At 43.3% G+C, this 21,747-nt stretch overlaps 1 protein-coding gene across 1 annotated transcript; it reads left to right on the forward strand.

The window, feature by feature from the left end:
* Nucleotides 1-9,180: 9,180 nt before the first annotated feature.
* Nucleotides 9,181-10,486, forward strand: LOC112234470 (5-hydroxytryptamine receptor 4-like). Its single transcript, XM_042330587.1, has one exon. The coding sequence runs from the start codon at nt 9,190-9,192 to the stop codon at nt 10,282-10,284; it is 1,095 nt and encodes a 364-aa protein (XP_042186521.1). The 5' UTR covers nt 9,181-9,189; the 3' UTR covers nt 10,285-10,486.
* Nucleotides 10,487-21,747: the final 11,261 nt, after the last annotated feature.

Genomic DNA, 21,747 nt, shown 5'->3' on the forward strand with positions numbered 1-21,747 from the left:
TCAAATTACAGTTGTTGAAATGAACTTCTTTTGATGCAACATTCTTCTCTCTTGGCCTTCGCTGCTGGTTTCAATGTGGCAAAACAAAATGAAGGACTTTGTTCCTGTCCCATGTTATTTTGGTTTCTGTCAACGTGGTTTCATCCGACCATGCATCACCTTTCAAGACTCATGTCTTCCCAGCAAACGAGTGACTGACAATATAATGAGTCATTTTAAAGAAGATCTATGGGAAATTGAAACAGATCAGCCAGGAGGTTTTGAGCTTGCCAATAGTTACCGGGAAAACAACGATTAGAATTGGCATGCACTGTGAAACGTTTAGTTTTACACTAGATTTGGCTTGCATTTTGGATAGCAGCCGGATGCTACATTGATTACTATGGCAAGTTAAGATGATGCCAGCTGCTATGTGACGTCCATAGACCATTTCTAAAGGGGAAATGACTTATACACTTTTACTTCCTGGTCCTCCTTCCTGTGATTGCCTTCCCTGAAATGGGTTGCTTTCCAAATGGCACCCTATTACCTCAGCCTATAAATTGGAAGCACCGTATAAGGAATCAAAAGTAGTGCACTTGATAGGGAATATAGTGCCATTTGGAACTCAGACATAGTCCTACTGATGCAACTAAACTCTTAAGTCAGCGTTTCTCAAACTCGGTCCTGGGGACCCCAAGGGGTGCACCTTTTGGTTTTTGCCCTAGCTGATAATGAACTCATCAAGCTTTGATCATTTCAATCAGCTGTGTGGTGTTCGAGCAAAAACCAAAACGTGCACCCTTTGGGGTCTCATTTTGGGAAACGCTGTCCTAAGTACAGTGAGGGAGGAGGGACAAATGAGAGACTGATAAAGGTTAAAACCCTTACAAAATTGACTCATAACAGATGGCTTTAAAGGTTGCTCTGCATGCTTGAAGATTGTCCATTGAAAAGGTGGTCCCAGTGTATCATAGTCTAAGGTTATTTTATTGATCTAAAATGCCAGGCTTTGTATTTTTCTTATAGCACTGCATTCACCCTCAGTGTGACTATTTAAAGGTGGCCTCTCTTTCTTATAGCACTGCGTTCACCCTCAGTGTGACTATTTAAAGGTGGCCTCTCTTTCTCTGTTTGTCTACTGTTGTGGTCTGGTCTGGTCAGGTCTCAAACCTTTATTAAACCTTTATCAAACATATTTTTCATAAATGTTTTATTAAACATGGACCTTTATTAAACATTTACCCCCCCTTTAATGTGTGTTATTTGATGTGTGTTCTTCAAAATATTTACAGTATGTTAATAGGGAACATTATTGCACCGACTATTGTTGTTTTATAGACAAGGACCAGTCTTCTGTTATCCTTGACTCAAGACAGGTTTTTAGGAGTTGAGTGGTACAGTACATTTAGTGTCCTGCCGAAATGACACATTATTCCCTACTTACCCATTGGACTCTGGTCCAAAGTAGTGCACTATGTAGGGTGCCATTTGGGACACATGCCTAATAAAATGATTAATAATAAGTACATGGAAGACCTATTATGGAAGTGTATCAAAGGAACGACTGCGGTGTGGTCTGAATGCAGCACTTCCTTTTAATTGAGTATCATTCAGTGATTGATTTAGATACTTTAAAGTGGAACATTGGGTTTTAATACACACAAATGTCTTTTTTAAAGCATCCCGACTTCATTAAGAGAACGCAGATGAGGACGAATTAATCCCTAATAAGCAAACTCATGAATATTGGTCTCCATAGCAATAGCTGTGAAACAGGATATGAAAGTATAATTATGCACAGGGCTGAGATGGGTTTAGTGCTACACTTTAGAAAAGCAATTGCTTTTCATTTAAAATGTGTATTACACCTATTTATTCTCAGGATGTTGTGGTTATTCTATGATACTGTAGTGAGAAAGATTTTTCATAGGTTTTTCCTAAGACCAGTAAGTCAACCAGTAAGGCCACAGTTTACCCTGTTTTTTTGCATGGGCTGTGTCTCAATCCTCCACATCCGCCGACAACGCCCTTCCACATCAGGTGCCATTGTTGTGAGAAAGGCCCGATCGTGAGGCACAAAATTCCATGCAGTTACTGTACATCATTACAAGTGACCAAGATTTGAACCCAGATCTCCTGCGCACCAGTAGAGCACATAAGCCTTTTAGCCAAAGCAAGGTAAGGTAAGGTTACTTGAGCATGGTTCACTCCACAACTCGCCTCTGTTACATCAGTTGCACATTGACATCATCAAAACATTCTTCCCCACCATAAACCTCATGCTGCCTCTTCCTATAATAATATGCGTGATCATGTTCTCGATTAATCAGCCAGGCCAATTGAGTGAACCCCTTGAGTGAACATAACAAATCGCCCATTGCCCAAGAATCGAACCATGTCCTCCCTTTTCAAAAGCAACAGATGTGCCCGCCGACTGCCGCTCCTCTCTTCCTCACCTTTCCTCTCCGCTGCAGAGGGAAACACTCACATTACACATATGAATGACTGGTCTAAAAAAAACACCAGTCGGGCAAGCGAGGGGGAAAAAAGCCTTTTTCCCCCTGCTTAATTAAAAACTCTCAGCATGGTTAATTCATTCAAATACGTCCACCGTGCTGCACTTGAGAGACAGAAAACGGTCCACTCCCCTGGCTGAGATAGAGATCCCAGGTTTGTAGAATAGGGGTGGGAAAATCGGCTCCACTTTAATGCATTACTGGGGAGATGAAAGAAGAGCGTGAGAGCCGGGCTGCATACCAAAGGCACACTATTCCCTAAATAGTGCACTGCTTTTGACCCGGACCCTAGTCAAAGGTAGTGTACTATGTAGGTAATAGGATGCGATTTGGGAACGCAACCTTTGTCTAGGGGTGGGAGGACAGCAGGGATGGTAGGTACCTATCAGATACTCAGGTAGTCGCCCGCTATGCATTTATGCTCTTGTAACAGGGTGGTCCGGAACCACGCTCAAGTGAAGAGTAACCTTGCCTGAGAACTGAAGACTTGCATTGGCTCCCAGAGCTAAAACCTTGGCTTTAACTCTGTGAGCTAATATAGTCTTGTGGGTAGTAGTCTTGTACAGTATGTGAGTCGCTCCCATCCTCTTGTAACGTGGCAGACTTGCCTCATCTGGTAGAATCAAGGTGATAGAATCAGGGATGTAAGCAAAGTTGTCTTTAACAGAGGGATGAAAGTGAGAGACAAGTGTCAGCATTAGCATCAAAATGCCCAACCCTGCGTTTCCCCCCACCCACCTCCCTCCCTTCCGTTACCCATCCACCCTTTTGTGTACGATGACAGGGGACTGTCTTCGTTTACCCTGATTAGCGCATCACGCCTTATCATTAGAGCGACACACTTCTCCGCATCTCCTCATCCCTTCACCGTGACGAGGTGAGCCATAAGAAAGGAAGCCGACGCCTGTTGTCCTGTGATGTGCAGCACGGCGAAATGAGGACGGGCGACCAACCATCTCACTCACAGGTGAGTGCTTACTGTGCTTTCACGCTTTTCCTCTTTTCTAAAAAGGTGTTTGTGCCAGGCATTCTTTTGTTAGATAAAATGTATTCAAATCAAGAGTTGGATGAATTGGAATTGTTGTCTCCAATGACTACAGATGGTATCTGAATAATTGAACTCTATTATGACTTGCAGATTAAAATTAGCCGGCTGGTTAAATCTGGCAGATTCATATACGTTTGGATGAATGCGCAAAGTCACAGTTTACAGCTTTTTTACACATTTGATAACTCCATCGCTAGCTTTTCTTTTTAACAGTTTCTTTTCTTACATTGGTTAAACCGGATGCCATTGGTTAGACATGTGTAATGTGTGCTTTACCATTATCTTGCTTCGGTTCACTCTCTTTTTCTCACTGTGGTATAACCGTGCAGTTTTGGAGCAGTGCACTCTTTGACAATATTATTTTCTATATTGTCACATTTAGTCCAGTCCCAGTTTATATCAATATCAGTTTCCACATTTCCTCAAGGAATGACACAATCCACAGCCATTACATGTGAATTGACCCCTGGTGAACTTCCAGCATTTTTAAATCTGTGTTAAATCTGTCAGCAATGAATGTAATACAACTCAGATAAACCGGCCAGGAGTCAAATTATGATTCTTTTGAATGAATCATTTTCAATTATTACTTAAATCCACATGCTACCCTTCTGACAGAAAGATATCAAGTGATACTCTCAAAATGATCAGTTGTGGATTTACAGTACAGTAATGACAAATATACTGCGAGAAAATGTGGAACAAACCCTCGCTCCCAATAGAAAGTCAAGTCAAAACATACTTGCCAAGTCTACTGGCAGAGCAAATCATTAAGATTGACTCCCCTAATCTGTTGATTTTGGAAAATGCCATAGGAGTGCTCGCACAAAAATAACATGCCTCAAAAGTGCATTAATAGGCTAACTCCACTCCAAGGTCTTATTCACAAGGCACAAAACGGAAGAAACCTGGCTGAAATGGGACGATACGTTTTCTGTTTCTGTTTGCACAATCTTTTGAAACGCTGCACCCTAATGAACAACTGCAACATACAACCCCTCTGCTTTTGAGAGGTGTGTGGATAGATTAAAAGGGACAAACAGGAAATGATCCGTGTCAGTCCTTAGTAAGGATTAGATAAGAGATCGAAGCTAGAAACAAATAGAGGACATCCAAAACCGTCTTCTCGTCCCTAGAGGGATGAGAGTGGGGAGCTATGTGCTGTCCAACCCCAGTGGATTTTATTGAGCTTCAGGCTATTGTGGGTTATATAGACTAATTGAATGTTGCACTCCTCTGATCATGGAAGGTAAATGTTTAATGTTGCTGGTTGTTCGCAACGTTGCTTCGAATCCTCTCTGCAGTGTGTCACGAATCGGACAGAGTGGGAGGGTCGTCACAAGTGTTTCTCAAATGATGCAGATATATGGACACAACACTCGGCAGACAGGAAGACCAGCCTGATTACTACAAACAGACTGCGATTTTGGAGTCTCATAAGGTCCTGAGAACATCGATATATGTCTTCTTCGGCACCCCAAAAATAATATAGAGAGATTTCCCAGCAATGGGCGCCAACTCGTTCTGAGCCGAAGAGCGCTGCTTATAACACCACGCCACCGCAGTTCACCATGTCCTAGCAAGCCGCGAGAATACTTGATGATAGTTGATGGTAATAGCGCCTCCTTTTTAGTTATTTTGTCTTCAGCCTTCTCCAAACCATAGCCCTGACCTTTTAACCACTCAGGATGAATACCTAAATGTAACTCTTTGAAAACAAATCAACGTTTATTGGTCGCCTACACAGATGTGCAGATGTTATCGCAGGTGCAGTGACATGCTTGTGTTTCTCGCTCCAACAGTTCATTAATAAAATAAAACAATTTTAAAAACTATACACATAACCCCCCCCCTCAACAAAAAAAAGAAAGACATATCAGATTGAGCCATGTCAGAGTGCGGAATATATATATATATATATATATATATATATATTATATTATATATGTGTATGTGTATATGTATATGAATAGAAAGGTGTGTACAGCAGTAGTTATATCGGATGAGCCATGAGTAGAATACAGAATATACATATAAAGTGTGTAAAACAGTAGGTACACATTATTAAAGTGACCAGTGTTCAATGACTCAGTTTCTGTTTTAACCCTGTAACCACGAGTCAAAAATAGATGTTCATCCATAATAAACTCGGCAAAAAAACAGAAGTCCTTTTTTCAGGACCTGGTCTTTCAAAGATAACTTGTAAAAACACCAGGAACGTACACCAGGAACGCACAATCCCTCCATCAGTGCTAAAACTGTCCACAATAGGCTGAGAGAGACTGGACTGAGGTATTTTAGGCCTGTTGTAAAGGCAGGTCCTCACCAGACATCACCGGCAACACCGTCGCCTCTGGGCACAAACCCACCGTCGTTGGACCAGACAGGACTGGCAAAAAGTGCTCTTCACTGACGAGTCATGTTTTTGTCTCACCAGAGGTGATGGTCGGATTTGCGTTTATCGTCGAAGGAATGAGCGTTACACCGAGGCCTGTACTCTGGAGCGGGATCGATTTGGAGGTGGAGGATCCGTCATGGTCTGGGGCAGTGTGTCACTGAGCTTGTTGTCATTGCAGTTTATTGTAATTGCAGGCAATCTCAATGCTGTGCATTACAGGGAAGACATCCTCCTCCCTCATGTGGTACCCTTCCTGCAGGCTCATCTTGACATGACCCTCCAGCATGACAATGCCACCAGCCATACTGCTTGTTCTGTGTGTGATTTCCTGCAGGACAGGAATGTCAGTGTTCTGCCATGGCCAGCGAAGAACCCGGATCTCAATCTCATTGAGCATGTCTAGGACCTGTTGGATCGGAGGGCTAGGGCCAGGGCCATTCCCCCCAGAAATGTCTGGGAATTTGCAGGTGCCTTGGTGGAAGAGTGGGGTAACATCTCACAGCAAGAACTGGCAAATCTGGTGCAGTCCAAGAGGAGAAGATGCACTGCAGTACTTAATGCAGCTGGTGGCCACACCAGATACTGACTGTTACTTTTGATTTTGACCCCCCCCCTTTGATCAGGGACACGTTATTCAATTTATCTTAGTCACATGTCTGTGGAACGTGTTCAGTTTATGTCTCAGTTGTTGAATCTTGTTATGTTCATACAAATATTTACACATGTTAAGTTTGCTGAAGATAAACGCAGTTGACAGTGAGAGGACGTTTCTTTTTTTGACGCCCCCTTCTTAGAAGACCAGAAGCAACAAGCAACCCTATGTGCACTGGGTAGAGTTATTATTTTAGCTTGTACTCATACTGTGTGTTGAAGGTGTTTGTGTGAGTGGTGGGCGGGTGGTGACACAGGGTGGTGCAAGTGTGTGTGTGTGTGTGTGCACTGTGTGGAGTCTGTCTGTCTGTGAAGTTGAGAGAACATAACATATTTCTATAATCACATTGACCAAGATTCATCTCCCTTGATCCTTTGAACCAACGTCCAAAACTCCAAAGATCCATCATGTGCACTGGAAAGAGACAACATATCGGGTTTAGTGGAAATGTTTTGCTCAGGGGTTGGTGTGGTTATTTAAGCACTAACTCTTCTGGAATAAGAGGGTAAAACTATAACTTATTTCCATTTTTTTCAGAGAAGCGTCATTGATTTGACCCACTGATTTATTGACTGAGATAGAACTTTTCCGTAAATGTGGAGTCTGGGACAGTCAAAATCGACCTGCTTGTCCTATTACTTGTCCCACCGACATTCTCTGTCTGCGTCCCAAATGGCGCCCTATACCCTTTATAGTGGTGTGGGGCTCTAGTCAGAAGTCGTGCACTGTATAGGGAATATGGTGACATTTGAGACAAGATATTCTCTGTGTCAGGCTGTGAACTTTGTTTATATTCCGTCCCATTGCCGAGCCAATATAAGTAGGTTATGTGGAGTTGCTTGATTTACAAATGCAGTGTGGGTTTAAGTATAAATAAGGAAAGGTGAAAACTTTCTGATAGAATCAGGTCAACTGTCATAAGATGAGAGGAATGGTGTTCCTTCCTGCTCTGTTGTCTCTTGCAAAAGCATGAGTTCTGCTCATGAGAATGATGACAGCGATGACGACCATGATGATCAGAATAGGAATGACAGCGTTGTTGATGGTGATGAGAAGGATGACGATGATGGTAAGTAGTGGCAACAATATTCACAAGGATCGTGACAGCGATAAAGACGGTGATGATGACGATGATGGAGTCCTTTGTTTTGACATGTTAGCATGACTGACAGGAGCAGGGGATATTACTTCCCTCGGCCCCTAGAACACTACAGTCCCTTTGGTGTTAATTAAAAAAACATTCTTACTGAACTAGAACCATTTCTCTATGCTTCCTCTGTTTTGGTCTCCGGAAACAATGAGCACCTCCGGCTGCTGCTTTCGCGCCACAGTAATCCGATGAGTTGCGTACCAAACGCCCATCCGAGTAACATTATGTTCACTGAGCATGATAATGTCTAACAGATCAGACATTATCACTGCAACAGCGAAGCGGTGCTATCCCTGCTTTCAATCAGCCCTTCTCAGGAATATAGTGAACATATTAGGACAGGTTGTGGACAGATATCTATCCGAAATATGGACACCATACTCGACCACGAACAACCTACTCTACCAACCTGTCAGATAGGAAATCCCCAGAACACCCTGCAAATATCAGTTACGTTTAGGAGAGAAAGGAGTAGTCTGCTTTGTGCCACGGTTAAATAGGTCCCCAAAGGGTTCAGTGGAAAGGTGTGAAATGGTATGCCTGTCTATCTGTCACTGTGTGATTATGTTTCCTGCTGGATAGTTCCACTCCAACAGAACTCATGACAGCTGTATCCACAGTGGAATATTCTTGAATGTTCCACTGGGGAAAGGGAGCCCAGGGAAGGTCAAACAAAGTGCCCTCTTTTGCATTGTGCTTGACAGTCTTCCAAAATGGCCGCCTCCGAGCCCAACACAGGCATCATCCCAGCAAACATGACCCCATTGGCCCCATGTGTGTATTCTTTGGGCAAGGTGAGCACGGGCTAGCACACACCAACCCCACACCAAGCTCACACCAGCCCTTAGGCTAGCCCAGCACGAGCTAGCCTAAGGCAATCCCACACCAGCCCAACACAGGCCAGCCTACACCAAGCCCTGCTAGAGGCGGGGGCACGTTAAAATATTGTGGGCATGTTTACTGGGAGGTGTCTCGCTGTTTGATTGTTTCTGATAAGTTTTGCCAACATCGTTCATTTGTGATTTCCTTTGCGCTGGTGAGGCTTGTAGATAAACTCGAGAGAGCATCTGGTTTTCCTCAGTTAGCCCACCAGGGAGATCGCAGTCTAGATAAGAACCCGAAACCGGCACCAGAACTATTAGCTTCTTCCGCCAAGGTTCCTGGCTGTGTGATCTCATCAAACACTGATTTAGCTACGTGTCAGACTAAAACACACAGTTTGAGGTTTAACTGACAATGAAGTGCCTTGGAGAGGGATGGATTAAGCAGAACCAGCATAATTCTGGGTGGTTTGTTTGTATTGGTAAGATTGTTTGAGTACACAGATTCCTCACAGGGGGTAAATTTCCTGTTTTGGAAATGTTTCAATCTACTGCTAAATCATGCCAAAACGTTTATTAACATCATGGATGTTGTGTGTTTTTGACAGAACAAGACCAAGCCATGGATAATACCAGTTTGGGATGGCCAGAGGATCTGGATGATGATGCCAACCTTTCTTCTCTCCAAGGTGACCTGGAGGACTTCTGCGCTACGTCGTCAAGGCACCAGGCATCCCGGGTGATCCTGTATGCCTTCTTTACAGTGGGCATCGTGTGCACGGTGGTGGGTAACTTCCTGGTGGTCCTGGCCATCGCGTACTACAAGCAGCTGCAGTCGCCCACCAATTCATTCGTCATGTCCTTGGCAGTGGCCGACTGCCTGGTGGGGTTGGTGGTCATGCCCTACAGCATGGTGCGCACCGTGGAGGGCTGCTGGCTCTTCGGCGCCCTCTTCTGCCGGGTCCACTCCAGCCTGGACGTCATGCTGTGCACCGCATCCATCTTCCACCTCAGCTGCATCGCCTTCGACCGCTACTACGCCGTGTGTAACCCCTTGGTCTACCACCTGAAAATGTCCCAGGGCCGAGTAGCCTTCCTGATCGTGGTCTGTTGGGCCGTCCCGTTGCTCATCTCCTTCGGCCCCATCATGCTGGGCCTCCACAAGGCTGGGGTGGACATGGTGCCCATGCCGCCCGAGGACGCCTGCGTCTTCCTGGTCAACCGCGTCTACGCCGTCATGGCCTCCCTGGTGGCCTTCTACCTGCCCATGGGCATCATGCTAGCGGCCTACTGGAAGATCTACAAGGCGGCCAAGCGGCAGGCCATGCAGATCAGCGCCATGGAGAGCCAGTTTTCGGCCGGGGTGGGCAAGGACTCCAGCAAGAAGCAGAGGCACCGCAACGCCATGAGGAGGGAGAGGAAGGCGGCTAAGACCCTGGGGATCATCATGGGGGTCTTTCTCCTCTTCTGGCTTCCCTTCTTCACTGTCAACATCGTGGATCCCTTCATCGACTATAGCACAGCGGTGGAGGTGTGGGAGTTTTTCCTGTGGCTGGGGTACGTTAACTCATCGCTTAACCCATTCTTGTATGGGTTCTTCAATAGATCCTTCCGTAGAGCGTTTATGATGATTATGGGATGTCGGATATGTCTGTCGAGCTCCTCACCGGGTCTGGACTTATCAAAAGAGAGCAACGAACGCAAGGTCAACCAATAGGAGACAAGAATTGCAACACTCCACACATGGATGTGACACCGACCTATCACACGCCAAGAAAGAGGGCAACGGGACACACAGACAACCAATAGGAGACTTTTAAAATACTTCAATTACCGGCTAATTGTGTACAGGTAGAGGACAATTGAAGGGATTAAGTTGTTATTGTTATATTAAAGAGGATTAAGCCACTGACTGATGAAAACATTGACGTTTAAAACAATCTGTGCATTTCTGAGACGGACAAAACTGAAATAAACACAAGATTGAGCTGCAAAACCCTCAAATGACAGGGTGCAAATAAACATTGTATTTTGGTAGTCGTTAAAAATAAAGAAAGAGAGAAAGGAAATGTATGTAAAAAAACAAAGAAGTGACTACTCTTCAGCAAATGTTGTTCTAGTGTGGAAATAAATATAATGTCTGGTTCTTCTTTTGCATTTCAAAAATCTCAGCGATCCAAAATAAATAGTCATGTCTGCTTGTCTGAATTGGTCGCTCGATTAAGTGTTTGGGTTTTCTATGACGATTGACGTCATTATTAATGTATGGGGTTTAAGGATGTACACAACCAAAGTTTTTACAGTTGTGTGTGTTTAGATTTGTTTTTTATTTCAATGAGTTTTTTTGATTTGGTTTTGAATTCAATTTAGTTTCAGTTAGCTGAAGTGATTTGTTCAAGTGTGAATGCTCTATCTAGAAACAATTCACCCCTGATTGCGATGCGGTTTTGGAAACCTTCTACACCAACTTGATTGTCATCCAAAATGACTTTACATACCTTTTGTGTATGTAAAGGGGGGTGATATGAAAGTAGAGTTTCTGAGGTTTCCGTATTGAATGTAGTGATTATCAACTTGTGGGCACAGCGTCTGTACAGTTGTACAGGATGCCCCCCGCTGTGGTCAATTGTTCAAATGAGAGTCCTATGGCTGTCTGTCCTTGGGTTCTTGAGAGCTAAGGTTGGGTTATGTTGAAATTATAAAGACAATCTTATCGTAACCTCGTCCTCGGGCGATTGCATCAACGATTCAAAGTTAGCCTTAGTGGGGCTGACCAGAGGACTCTATGGGATTGACCTTGAGTGAAGTATTTGTCGTCATCAAATCACACAACTAAGAGGTGTGGCTCTGTGCTTGTAGTCTGCTAGCATAACGGGGAGGGTTAGGGGGGAAAGTAGTTGGTAGATTAAGCTAATTAAGCCAATGCGCTGGGAGTTTCTCCCTGTCTTTCTATATTGGCTAATAAAGGCAAAATTTGAAATGTTGGTCCACCAGACTCTTTGCGCATTTGGGATTCATCTTAATGGGACTTGGATTTGAAAGGAATAGCGCTGAGGCTGGTGCAAAAATATATATATGGTGGAACGAATCTCTCTCTCACCCATTTTTACATCAATCCAATGCTTTTTGTGTAAGAAGAATTAAGTTAGTCTCCTGTACGTTTTCTCTTTTTTACATTTTAGCAAGTGGTAGTGATGCACAGACTTTTTTGAAACATCGCCATCTCCTGGCCGCATTAACCCGCAAGATTCAGTTGCTTGAAAACGCCCCAAAAGCTTATAAACCCCATTCGGTTTAGCTAAAAAATAATTCATGATTGATTTTAGTTTGTTTTGGAGTCAAAGATTTGTTAATTATTTTACTAAATCATTTTTGTTTTCGTTTAATTTTTAACTTACAATAATAACCTTGTACACAACTCTGATGAAAGTTTTAATCATCTTACATAGTCACCTTATAATGAGGATACTGTCCACACTCTGTTTGCATAGAGTGCTTCTGACTACCAACTATCGTGTTGATTAGAGAAGAGAGGAGCACACAGAAGTAATTGGGCTCAACTTGTTTGCAATAAGAGGATGGTCTCTGTATGACTTTGCCATGAATGTGAGATGTGTCCCCTGCCAAGTGTGGACCCATTACAAACTAGTTTCAAACTGATTGCTGTAAAAAGCAGTATGCACACACACACACACACACACACACACACACGCACGCACGCACGCACGCAAACATGCACACACACATTCGCACACACATAAACACACACGGTGTAAACACTTGGGTTTAGATTGCCTCTCAGGACATATTTGTGAGAAGAAATAGCCGGGGCGAAAATAGAATCTGAAATATGGTTATGTTTTGATTAAATGGTGCTTATGAAATGATTACTGCCTGTGACTGGACAGACGGGGTCAAGCACTGGCACCAGCCAGTCCGGCCATGCCAAGTAAGAATAATAAGGGAGAGAATGGACTTTAGGTTCGTGCCAAGGAGAGAGAGGAAGAGAAGGATAGCGGGGGAAGAGATGAGAGAGAGAGGAAGGGGGAAAAGGAGAGATTAAGTAAGAGAAGGAGAGGGTGTCAGTGAATAACAACGTGAAGAAGGAAAAGAGGGAATAGCACGAGATGAGAAAAGAAATTCCACCTGTGTACTTCAATGTACTTTGTGCAAAAAAGCTAACACATCTCCCAAATGTTCTCTCCACTCTCTATTCTAACAAAGTGAGTCTCCACTTTCTTTTAGAGACCAAATGAACCACAACTAAATCAGAACCTGGCCAACATTGAAAACAGCCAAGACAATAAAATCCTTCAAGCAGGTTAACAAATTATATAATTTTGTGAACATTTGCTTAAATTTCACGAGATATATAAACTCAGCAAAAAAAGAAATGTCCCCTTTTCAGTGCCCTGTCTTTCAAAGATAATTCTTAAAAATCCAAATAACTTCACAGATCTTCATTGTAAAGGGTTTAAACACTGTTCCCAATGCTTGTTCAATGAACCATAAACAGTTCATGAACATGCACCTGTGGAACGGTTGTTAAAACACTAACAGCTTACATACGGTAGGCAATTAAGGTCACAGTTATGAAAACTTAGGACACTAAAGAGGCCTTTCTACTGACACCTAAGACAGCGCTACAGGGAGACAGGATGTACTGATCGTCCTCGCAGTGGCAGACCACGTGTAACAACACCTGCACAAGATCGGTACATCTGAACATCTCACCTGTGGGACAGGTACAGGATGGCAACAACAACTGCCTGAGTTACACCAGGAACGCACAATCCCAGACTGTCCGCAATAGGCTGAGAGAGGCTGGACTGAGGGCTTGTAGGCCTGTTGTAAGGCAGGTCCTCACCAGACATCACCGGCAACAACGTTGCCTATGGGCACAAACCCACCGTCGCTGGACCAGACAGGACTGGCAAAAAGTGCTCTTCACTGAAGAGTCGCGGTTTTGTCTCCCCAGGGGTGATGGTCGGATTCGCATTTATCATCGAAGGAATGAGCGTTAAACCGAGGCCTGTACTCTGGAGCGGGATCGATTTGGAGGTGAAAGGTCTGTCATGGTCTGGGGCAGTGTGTCACAGCATCATTGGACTGAGCTTGTTGTCATTGCAGGCAATCTCAATGCTGTGCGTTACAGGGAAGACACATCCTCCTCTCTCCTCCTCTTTCCAGCAGGCTAATCCTGACATGACCCTCCAGCATGACAATGCCACCAGCCATACTACTCGTTCTGTGCGTGATTTCCTGCAAGACAGGAATGTCAGTGTTATGCCATGGCCAGCAAAGAACCCGGATCTCAATCCCATTGAGCACGTCTGGGATCTGTTGGATCGGAGGGTGAGGGCTAGGGCCATTCCCCCCAGAAATGTCCGGGAACTTGCAGGTGTCTTGGTGTAAGAGTGGGGTAACATCTCACAGCAAATCTTGTGCAGCCCATGAGGAGGAGACGCACTGCAGTACTTAATGCAGCTGGTGGCCACACCAGATACTGACGGTTACTTTTGATTTTGACCCCCCGTTTGTTCAGGGACACATTATTTAATTTCTGTTAGTCACATGTCTGTGGAACTTGTTCCGTTTATGTCTCCGTCGTTGAATCTTAAGATGTTCAAACAAATATTTACACATGTGAAGTTTGCTGAAAATAAACGCAGTTGACAGTGAGAGGGCGTTTCCTTTTTCTCTGAGTTTATTTATGGCAGAACCAGGGGAAGTGGGAGAGACAGATAGGGTAACAGAGTGTGACTTGAAGCATGGCTTTGTCATGCTGAGTGCTTTGTGTTTATGCCCAGAGAGATTCATCGCTCACACACACCTCAGGTGGATTAGTCATCTGGAGGTGCAACAGGAAGAGCACATGCACGCAAACAGGAACACACATGCACGCACACATTTTTCAGATTTGTTTCTCAACCCTTCATCTGAAGCAAAGAGTCTTGAGATCTGGTCTGTGTGAGGGAGACGAGAAAAGGGGAAGAAGAGGCATACACATTTCCCATGTTTACCCTATACAGAATCTGATGTGTCGCGCCGTACGGTTGACCTTCTCACAAGAAAATGATCAAACAGTTCCATTATTCGGATGTCTGTTCCTACAACGTGCCCTAAAAGGACCCGACCCTGTTTCTTCACAACGGGAAGCCTTTGAGAGGCGTTAAAAACACGTGTCCTCCTGGACTTCCTAATCTGCCCTTGCTTGGACGATTATCGCGATAACAACAGTCCACCCAGCATGGGATTGGTGATTTGGAAGAGGAAGAGGAACATTTAACTTCTCACCCTGCAAAAGGTTCTATAGGCTGTCTGATGAGTGAGGCAGATGTGTTCTCACAGCTCATAGAGCATCACTTGTTTTGGCTGTTTTCGTCTGCAAGAAACATCAAAACAAGTTCTGATGGAGGACGAAGCTTATCGGCTGGGAAGTAGTTTATGATATTTTTTTTACCAGGCAAGTCAGTTAAGAACAAATTCTTATTTTCAATGACGGCCTAGGAACAGTGGGTTTAACTGCCTGTTCAGGGGCAGAACGACAGATTTGTACCTTTGTCAGCTCGGGGATTTAAACTTTCAACCTTTCGGTTACTAGTCCAACGCTCTAACCACTAGGCTACCCTGTGTTTATGATATAACACTGTAGGTTCCCATCCTACACCGCAGTTGTGTTGCACCAGTTCATTTTGTCAGTAAAGTCATGTGTAAAGTCTTACTAAATCCTTAGGCATTACTAGGGAGTTTATAATGGGGAGGGGGGGGGTTCTAAATTTGATTGCACCATGGACATGTACAGTGCTTTTGGACAGTATTCAGACCCCTTGACTTTCCACATTTCTGTTATGTTTCAGGCTTATACTAAAATGGATCAAGTTGTTTTTTTTTGCCCTCATCAATCTAAAGACAATACCCCATAATGACAAAGCAAAAATTTGTTTTTTAGAAAAGTTTTCTAATTCATAAAAAATAAAAACTGAAATATGACATTTACACAAGTATTCAGACCCTTTACTCAGCACTTTGTTGAAGCACCTTTGGCAGCAGTTACAGTCTTGAGTCTTCTTGGGATGACGCTACAATCTTGCCACACCTGTATTTGGGGAGTTTCTCCCATTCTTCTCTGCAGATCCTCTCAAGCTCTGTCAGGTTGGATGGGGAGCGTTGCTGCACAGCCATTTTCAGGTCTCTCCAGAGATGTTCGATCGGGCTCAAGTCCCGGCTTTGGCTGGGCAACTCAAGGACATTCAGAGACTTGTCCCGAAGCCACTCATGCGTTGTCTTGGCTGTTTGCTTAGGGTCGTTGTCCTGTTGGAAGGTGAACCTTCACCCAAGTCTGTGGTCCTGAGTGCTCTGGAGCAGGTTTTCATCAAGGATTTCTCTGTATTTTCCTCCGTTCATCTTTCCCTCCATACTGAATTGTCTCCCAGTACCTGACGCTGAAAAACATCCCCCACAGCATGATGCTGCCACCACCATGCTTCACCATAGGGATGGTGTCAGGTTTCCTCCTTTTACTGAGGAGTGGCTTCTGTCTGGCCTGATTGGTGGAGTGCTGCAGAGATGGTTGTCCTTCTGGAAGGTTCTCCCATCTCCAGAGAGGAACTCTGGAGCTCTGTCAGAGTGACCATCAGGTTCTTTGTCACCTCCTGACCAAGGCCCTTCTCCCCCGATTGCTCAGTTGGCCGGGCGGCCAGCTCTAGGAAGATACTTGGTGGTTCTTAACTTCTTCTATATAAGAATGATGGTGGCCACTGTTCTTGGGGACCTTAAATGCTGCAGAAATTTTTGGTACCCTTCCCCAGACTTCCTTTTGATATATTTTTGGAATATCTGTTGTTCCATGTAGAGAATATGTTATTCAATGTGTTTGTATGGGCTAATAGCAGTAAGGCTATTAGCCTATTTGTTGATATTTTTTTATACTTCAAAGGGTCTTACATTTCAAAATCAAATAGCAAAATAATCCTTGGTATCCATTTAGAAGAACCTGAACGGCTAAGACAGGGCTTAGTCTCTGAGGGGTTAGACTTGGGGCAAAGTTACCATTTTATCACACATGCAGTGTTTTGGGCGAGATAACCAAGATTTTGTTGGGCCTCCATGTTGTTTATTCTACTAGAGTGTGTGTCATATACAGCGTTCCTCACTGAGTTCCCTGAATTCCTATCGGACCTTGTAGTCATAGCAGATAATATTCACATTTTTGGTGACTTTAATATTCACATGGAAATGTCCACAGACCCGCTCCAAAAGGCTTTCGGAGCCATCATCAACTCAGTGGGTTTTGTCCAACATGTCTCAGTCATACTCTGGACCGAGTTTTGTCCCATAGAATAAATGTTGTGGATCTGAATGTTTTTCTTCATAACCCTGGACTATCGGACCACCATTTTTTTTACGTTTGCAATCGCAAAAAATTATCTGCTCAGACCCCAACCAAGGAGCATCAAAAGTCGTGCTATAAATTCTCAGACAACCCAAAGATTCCTTGATGCCCTTCCAGACTCCCTCTGCCTACCCAAGGACGTCAGTGGACAAAAATCACTTAACCACCTAACTGAGAAACTCAATTTAACCTTGCACAATACCCTAGATGCAGTTGCACCCCTAAAAACATTTGTCATAAGAACTAGCTCCCTGGTATACAGGAAATACCCGAGCTCTGAAGAAAGCTTCCATTAAATTGTAACGGAAATGGCGCCACACCAAACTGGAAGTCTTCCGACTAGCTTGGAAAGACAGTACCGTGCAGTATCGAAGAGTCCTCACTACTGCTCGATCATCCTATTTTTCCAACTTAATTTAAGAAAATAAAAACAATCCGAAATGTATTTTTGATACTGTCGCAAAGCTAACCGAAAAGGAGGATTCCCCAAGAGAGGATGGCTTTCAGCAGTAATAAATTCATGAACTTCTTTGAGGAAAAGATCATGATCATTAGAAAGCAAATTACGGACTCCTCTTGAAATTAGCATATTCCTCCAAAGCTCAGAGTCTGCACAACTCTGCCAGGACCTAGGATCAAGGGAGACACTCAATTGTTTTAGTACTATATCTCTTGACACAATGATGAAAATAATCATGGCCTCTAAACCTTCAAGCTGCATACTGGACCCTATTCGAACTAAACTACTGAAAGAGCTGCTTTCTGTGCTTGGCCCTCCTATGTTGAACATAATAAACGGCTCCCTATCCACCGGATGTACCAAACTCACTAAAAGTGGCAGTAATAAAGCCTCTCTTGAAAAAGCCAAATGTTGACCCAGAAAATATAAAATACTATCGGCCTATATTGAATCTTCCATTTCTCTCTAAGAATTTTGAAAAAGCTGTTGCCCAGCAATTCACTGCATTCCTGAAGACAAACAATGTATATGAAATGATACCGTCTAGTTTTAGACCCCATCATAGCACTGAGACTGCACATGTGAAGGTGATAAATGACCTTTTAATGGCATCAGACCGAGGCTCTGCATCTGTCCTCGTGTTCCTAGACCTTAGTGCTGCTTTTGATACCATCGATCACCACATTCTTTTGGAGATTGGAAACCCAAATTGGTCTACACGGACAAGTTCTGGCTTGTTCTTCTTGATCTTATCTGTCGGAAAGATATCAATTTGTCTCTGTGAATGGTTTGTCCTCTGACAAATCAACTGTAAATTTCGGTGTTCCTCAAGGTTCCGTTTTAGGACCACTATTGTTTTCTCTATATATTTTACCTCTTGGGGATGTCAATCGAAAACATAATGTTAACTTTCACTGCTATGTGGATGACACACAGCTGTACATTTCAATGAAACATAGTGAAGCCCCAAAATTGCCCTTGCTAGAAGCCTGTGTTTCAGACAGGAAGTGGATGGTTGCAAACGTTCTACTTTTAAACTCGAACAAAACAGAGATGCTTGTTCTAAGTCCCAAGAAACAAAGAGATCTTCTGTTGAATCTGACAATTAATCTTGATGCTTGTCCAGGCGTCTCAAATAAAACTGTGAAGGACCTCAGTGTTACTCTGGACCCTGATCTCTCTTTTGACGAACATATCAAGACTGTTTCAAGGACAGCTTTTTTCCATCTACGTAACCGTGTTCTGTTATAATCTCCACCCTGCACAGCCAGAAGAGGACTGGCCACCCCTCATAGCCTGGTTCCTCTCTAGGTTTCTTCCTAGGTTTTGGCCTTTCTAGGGAGTTTTTTCCTAGCCACTGTGCATCTACACGTGCATTCCTTGCTGTTTGGGGTTTTAGGCTGGGTTTCTGTACAGCACTTGGATATATCAGCTGATGTTAGAAGGGCTATATAAATACATTTGATTTGATTTGATAAGTATTCACCCCTCTCAAATTTTGTTGCAGTACAAAGTGGGATTGAAATGAATGTAATCAGGATTTCTTTGTTGTCATTGGTCTACACAAAATACAAAAGTGGAAGAAAAATCACCCCCAAAAAATAAAAAAATAAAAAAACAATACTATACCTTGATTTGATACATATTCAACTCCCCGAGTCAATATATGTTAGAAACACCTTTGGCAGCTATGAGTCTTATTGGATAAGTCTCTAAGGGCCCGATTCCGATTGAGGAAATTACACCTTTCTTACACATGCCTTTCCTTTGCACTTCTCAGTAGTTTGTATTCAGACTTACCTTAGGAAGGTGTGTAACAGGCTTTGCAGGTGTGGTTCCCTGAATACATGTAACAACCCACTTGGAGTTTGCCAAAAAGGCACCTAAAGACTCTCAGATTCTCTAGTCTGATGTCTGGAGGAAACATGGCGTCACGTCTGGAGGAAACCTGGCACCTTCCCTACGGTGAAACATGGTAGTGGCAGCAATGTTTTGGTACCATTCCACAGATCTGTGCCTCAACACAATCCTGTCTCAAAGATTTACGGAAAATTCCTTCATGGCTTGGTTTTTGCTCTGACATGCACTGCCAACTGTGGGACTTTAAATAGACAGGCGTGTGCCTTTCCAAATAGTATCCAATCAATTGAATTTACACCAGGTGGACTCCAATGAAGTTGTAGAAACGTCTGAAGGATGATCAATGGAAACAGGATGCACTTGAGCTCAGTTTCGACTCTCATAGCAAAGGGTCTGAATACTTATGTAAATACATTATTTTTTAAAGATTTGCAAACATTTCAAAAACCTATTTTTACTTTTTAATTATGGGATATTGCGTGGAGATTTCAGAGTCTTTTTTCGTATTTAATCTATTTTGGAATAAGGCTGTAACGTAACAAAATGTGAAAAAGTCAAGGGGTGTGAATAGTTTCCGAAGGCACTGTAGCACATTCATACGCTCTACGCACACACACACACACACACACACACACACACACACACACACACACACACACACACACACACACACACACACACACACACACACAATCCCCATATACTGTATGCTGCTCTGTTTATCATGTACAGTATCCTGATGACTAATCACACTTTAGCCCTGTACTTGTCTGCCCCTACCACTCCAGTATTCCTGCACATTGTAAATATGGTATTGGCACTGACCCTGGAACTGACCCTTTATATAGCTCACTTACTTCCTTGTGTTCTTCTTTGTTCTGCTTTACTATTTGTACAGTTGAAACATACAGTTGATACATTTAAGCTCAGTTTTTCATAATTCCTGACATTTAATCCTAGTAGAAATTCCCTGTGAAATGTAAGAATAATACTAGAGAAAATGTTTTATTTCAGCTTTTATTTCTTTCATCACATTCCCAGTGGGTCAGAAGTTAACATACACTCAATTAGTATTTGGTAGCATTGCCTTTTAAATTGTTTAACTTGAGTCAAACATTTCGGGTAGCCTTCCACAAGCTTCCCACAATAAGTTGGGTGAATTTTGGCCCATTCCTCCTGACAGTGCTGGTGTAACAGAGTCAGGTTTGTAGGCTTCCTTGCTCACACACGCTTTTTCAGTTCTGCCCACAAATTTTCCATAGGATTGAGGTCAGGGCTTTGTGATGGCCACTCCAAATGCCTTTGTTGTCCTTAAGCCATTTTGCCACAGCTTTGGAAGTATGCTTGGGGTCATTGTCCATTTGGAAGACCCATTTGCGACCAAGCTTTAACCAAGCTCTGATGTCTTGAGATGATGCTTCAAAATATCCACATCATCTTCCTTCCTCATGACTCCATGTATTTTGTGAAGTGCACGAGCCCCTCCTGCAGCAAAGCACCCCCACAAAATAATGTTTGTGCTGTTGGGATGGTGTTCTTCGGCTTGCAAGCCTCCCCCTTTTTTCCTCCAAAAATAACGATGGTCATTATTGCCAAACAGTTCTATTTTTGTTTCATCAGACCAGAGTACATTTCTCCAAAAAGTATGATCTTTGTCTCCATGTGCAGTGGCAAACCGTAGTCTGGCTTTTTTTATGGCGGTTTTGGAGCAGTGGCTTCTTCCTTGCTGAGCGGTCTTTCAGGTTATGTCGATATAGAACTCGGTTTACTGTGGATATAGATACTTTTGTACCTGTTTCCTCCAGCATCTTCACAAGGTCCTTTGCTGCTGTTCTTGGATTGATTTGCACTTTTCGCACCAAAGTACGTTCCTCTCCAGGAGACAGAACGTGTTTCCTTCCTGAGCGCTATGATGGCTGTGTGGTCCCAAGGTGTTTACACTTGCGTACTATTGTTTGTACAGATGAACGTGGTACTTTCATGCGTTTGGAAATTGCTCCCAAGGATGAACCAGACTTGTGGAGGTCTACAATTTGTTTTCTGAGGTCTTGGCTGATTTCTTTTGATTTTCCCATGTTGTCAAGCAACGAGGTTCTGAGTTTGAAGGTAGGCCTTGAAATACATCCAAATACACCTCCAATTGACTCAAATGATGTCAATTAGCCTATCAGAGGCTTCTAAAGCCATGACATCATTTTCTGGAATTTTCCAAGCTGTTAAAAGGCACAGTCAACTCAGTGTATGTAAACTTCTGACCCACTGGAATTGTGATACAGTGAATTATAAGTGAAATAATCTGTCTGTAAACAATTGTTGAAGAAATGACTTGTGTCATGCACAAAGTAGATGTCCTAACCGACTTGCCAAAACTATAGTTCGTTAACAAGAAATTTGTGGAGTGGTTGAAAAACAAGTTTTAGTGACTCCAACCTAAGTGGATGTAAACTTCCGACTTCAGCTGTATT

Source organism: Oncorhynchus tshawytscha, linkage group LG11 (assembly GCF_018296145.1).
Source record: "Oncorhynchus tshawytscha isolate Ot180627B linkage group LG11, Otsh_v2.0, whole genome shotgun sequence".
Lineage (NCBI taxonomy): Eukaryota > Metazoa > Chordata > Actinopteri > Salmoniformes > Salmonidae > Oncorhynchus > Oncorhynchus tshawytscha.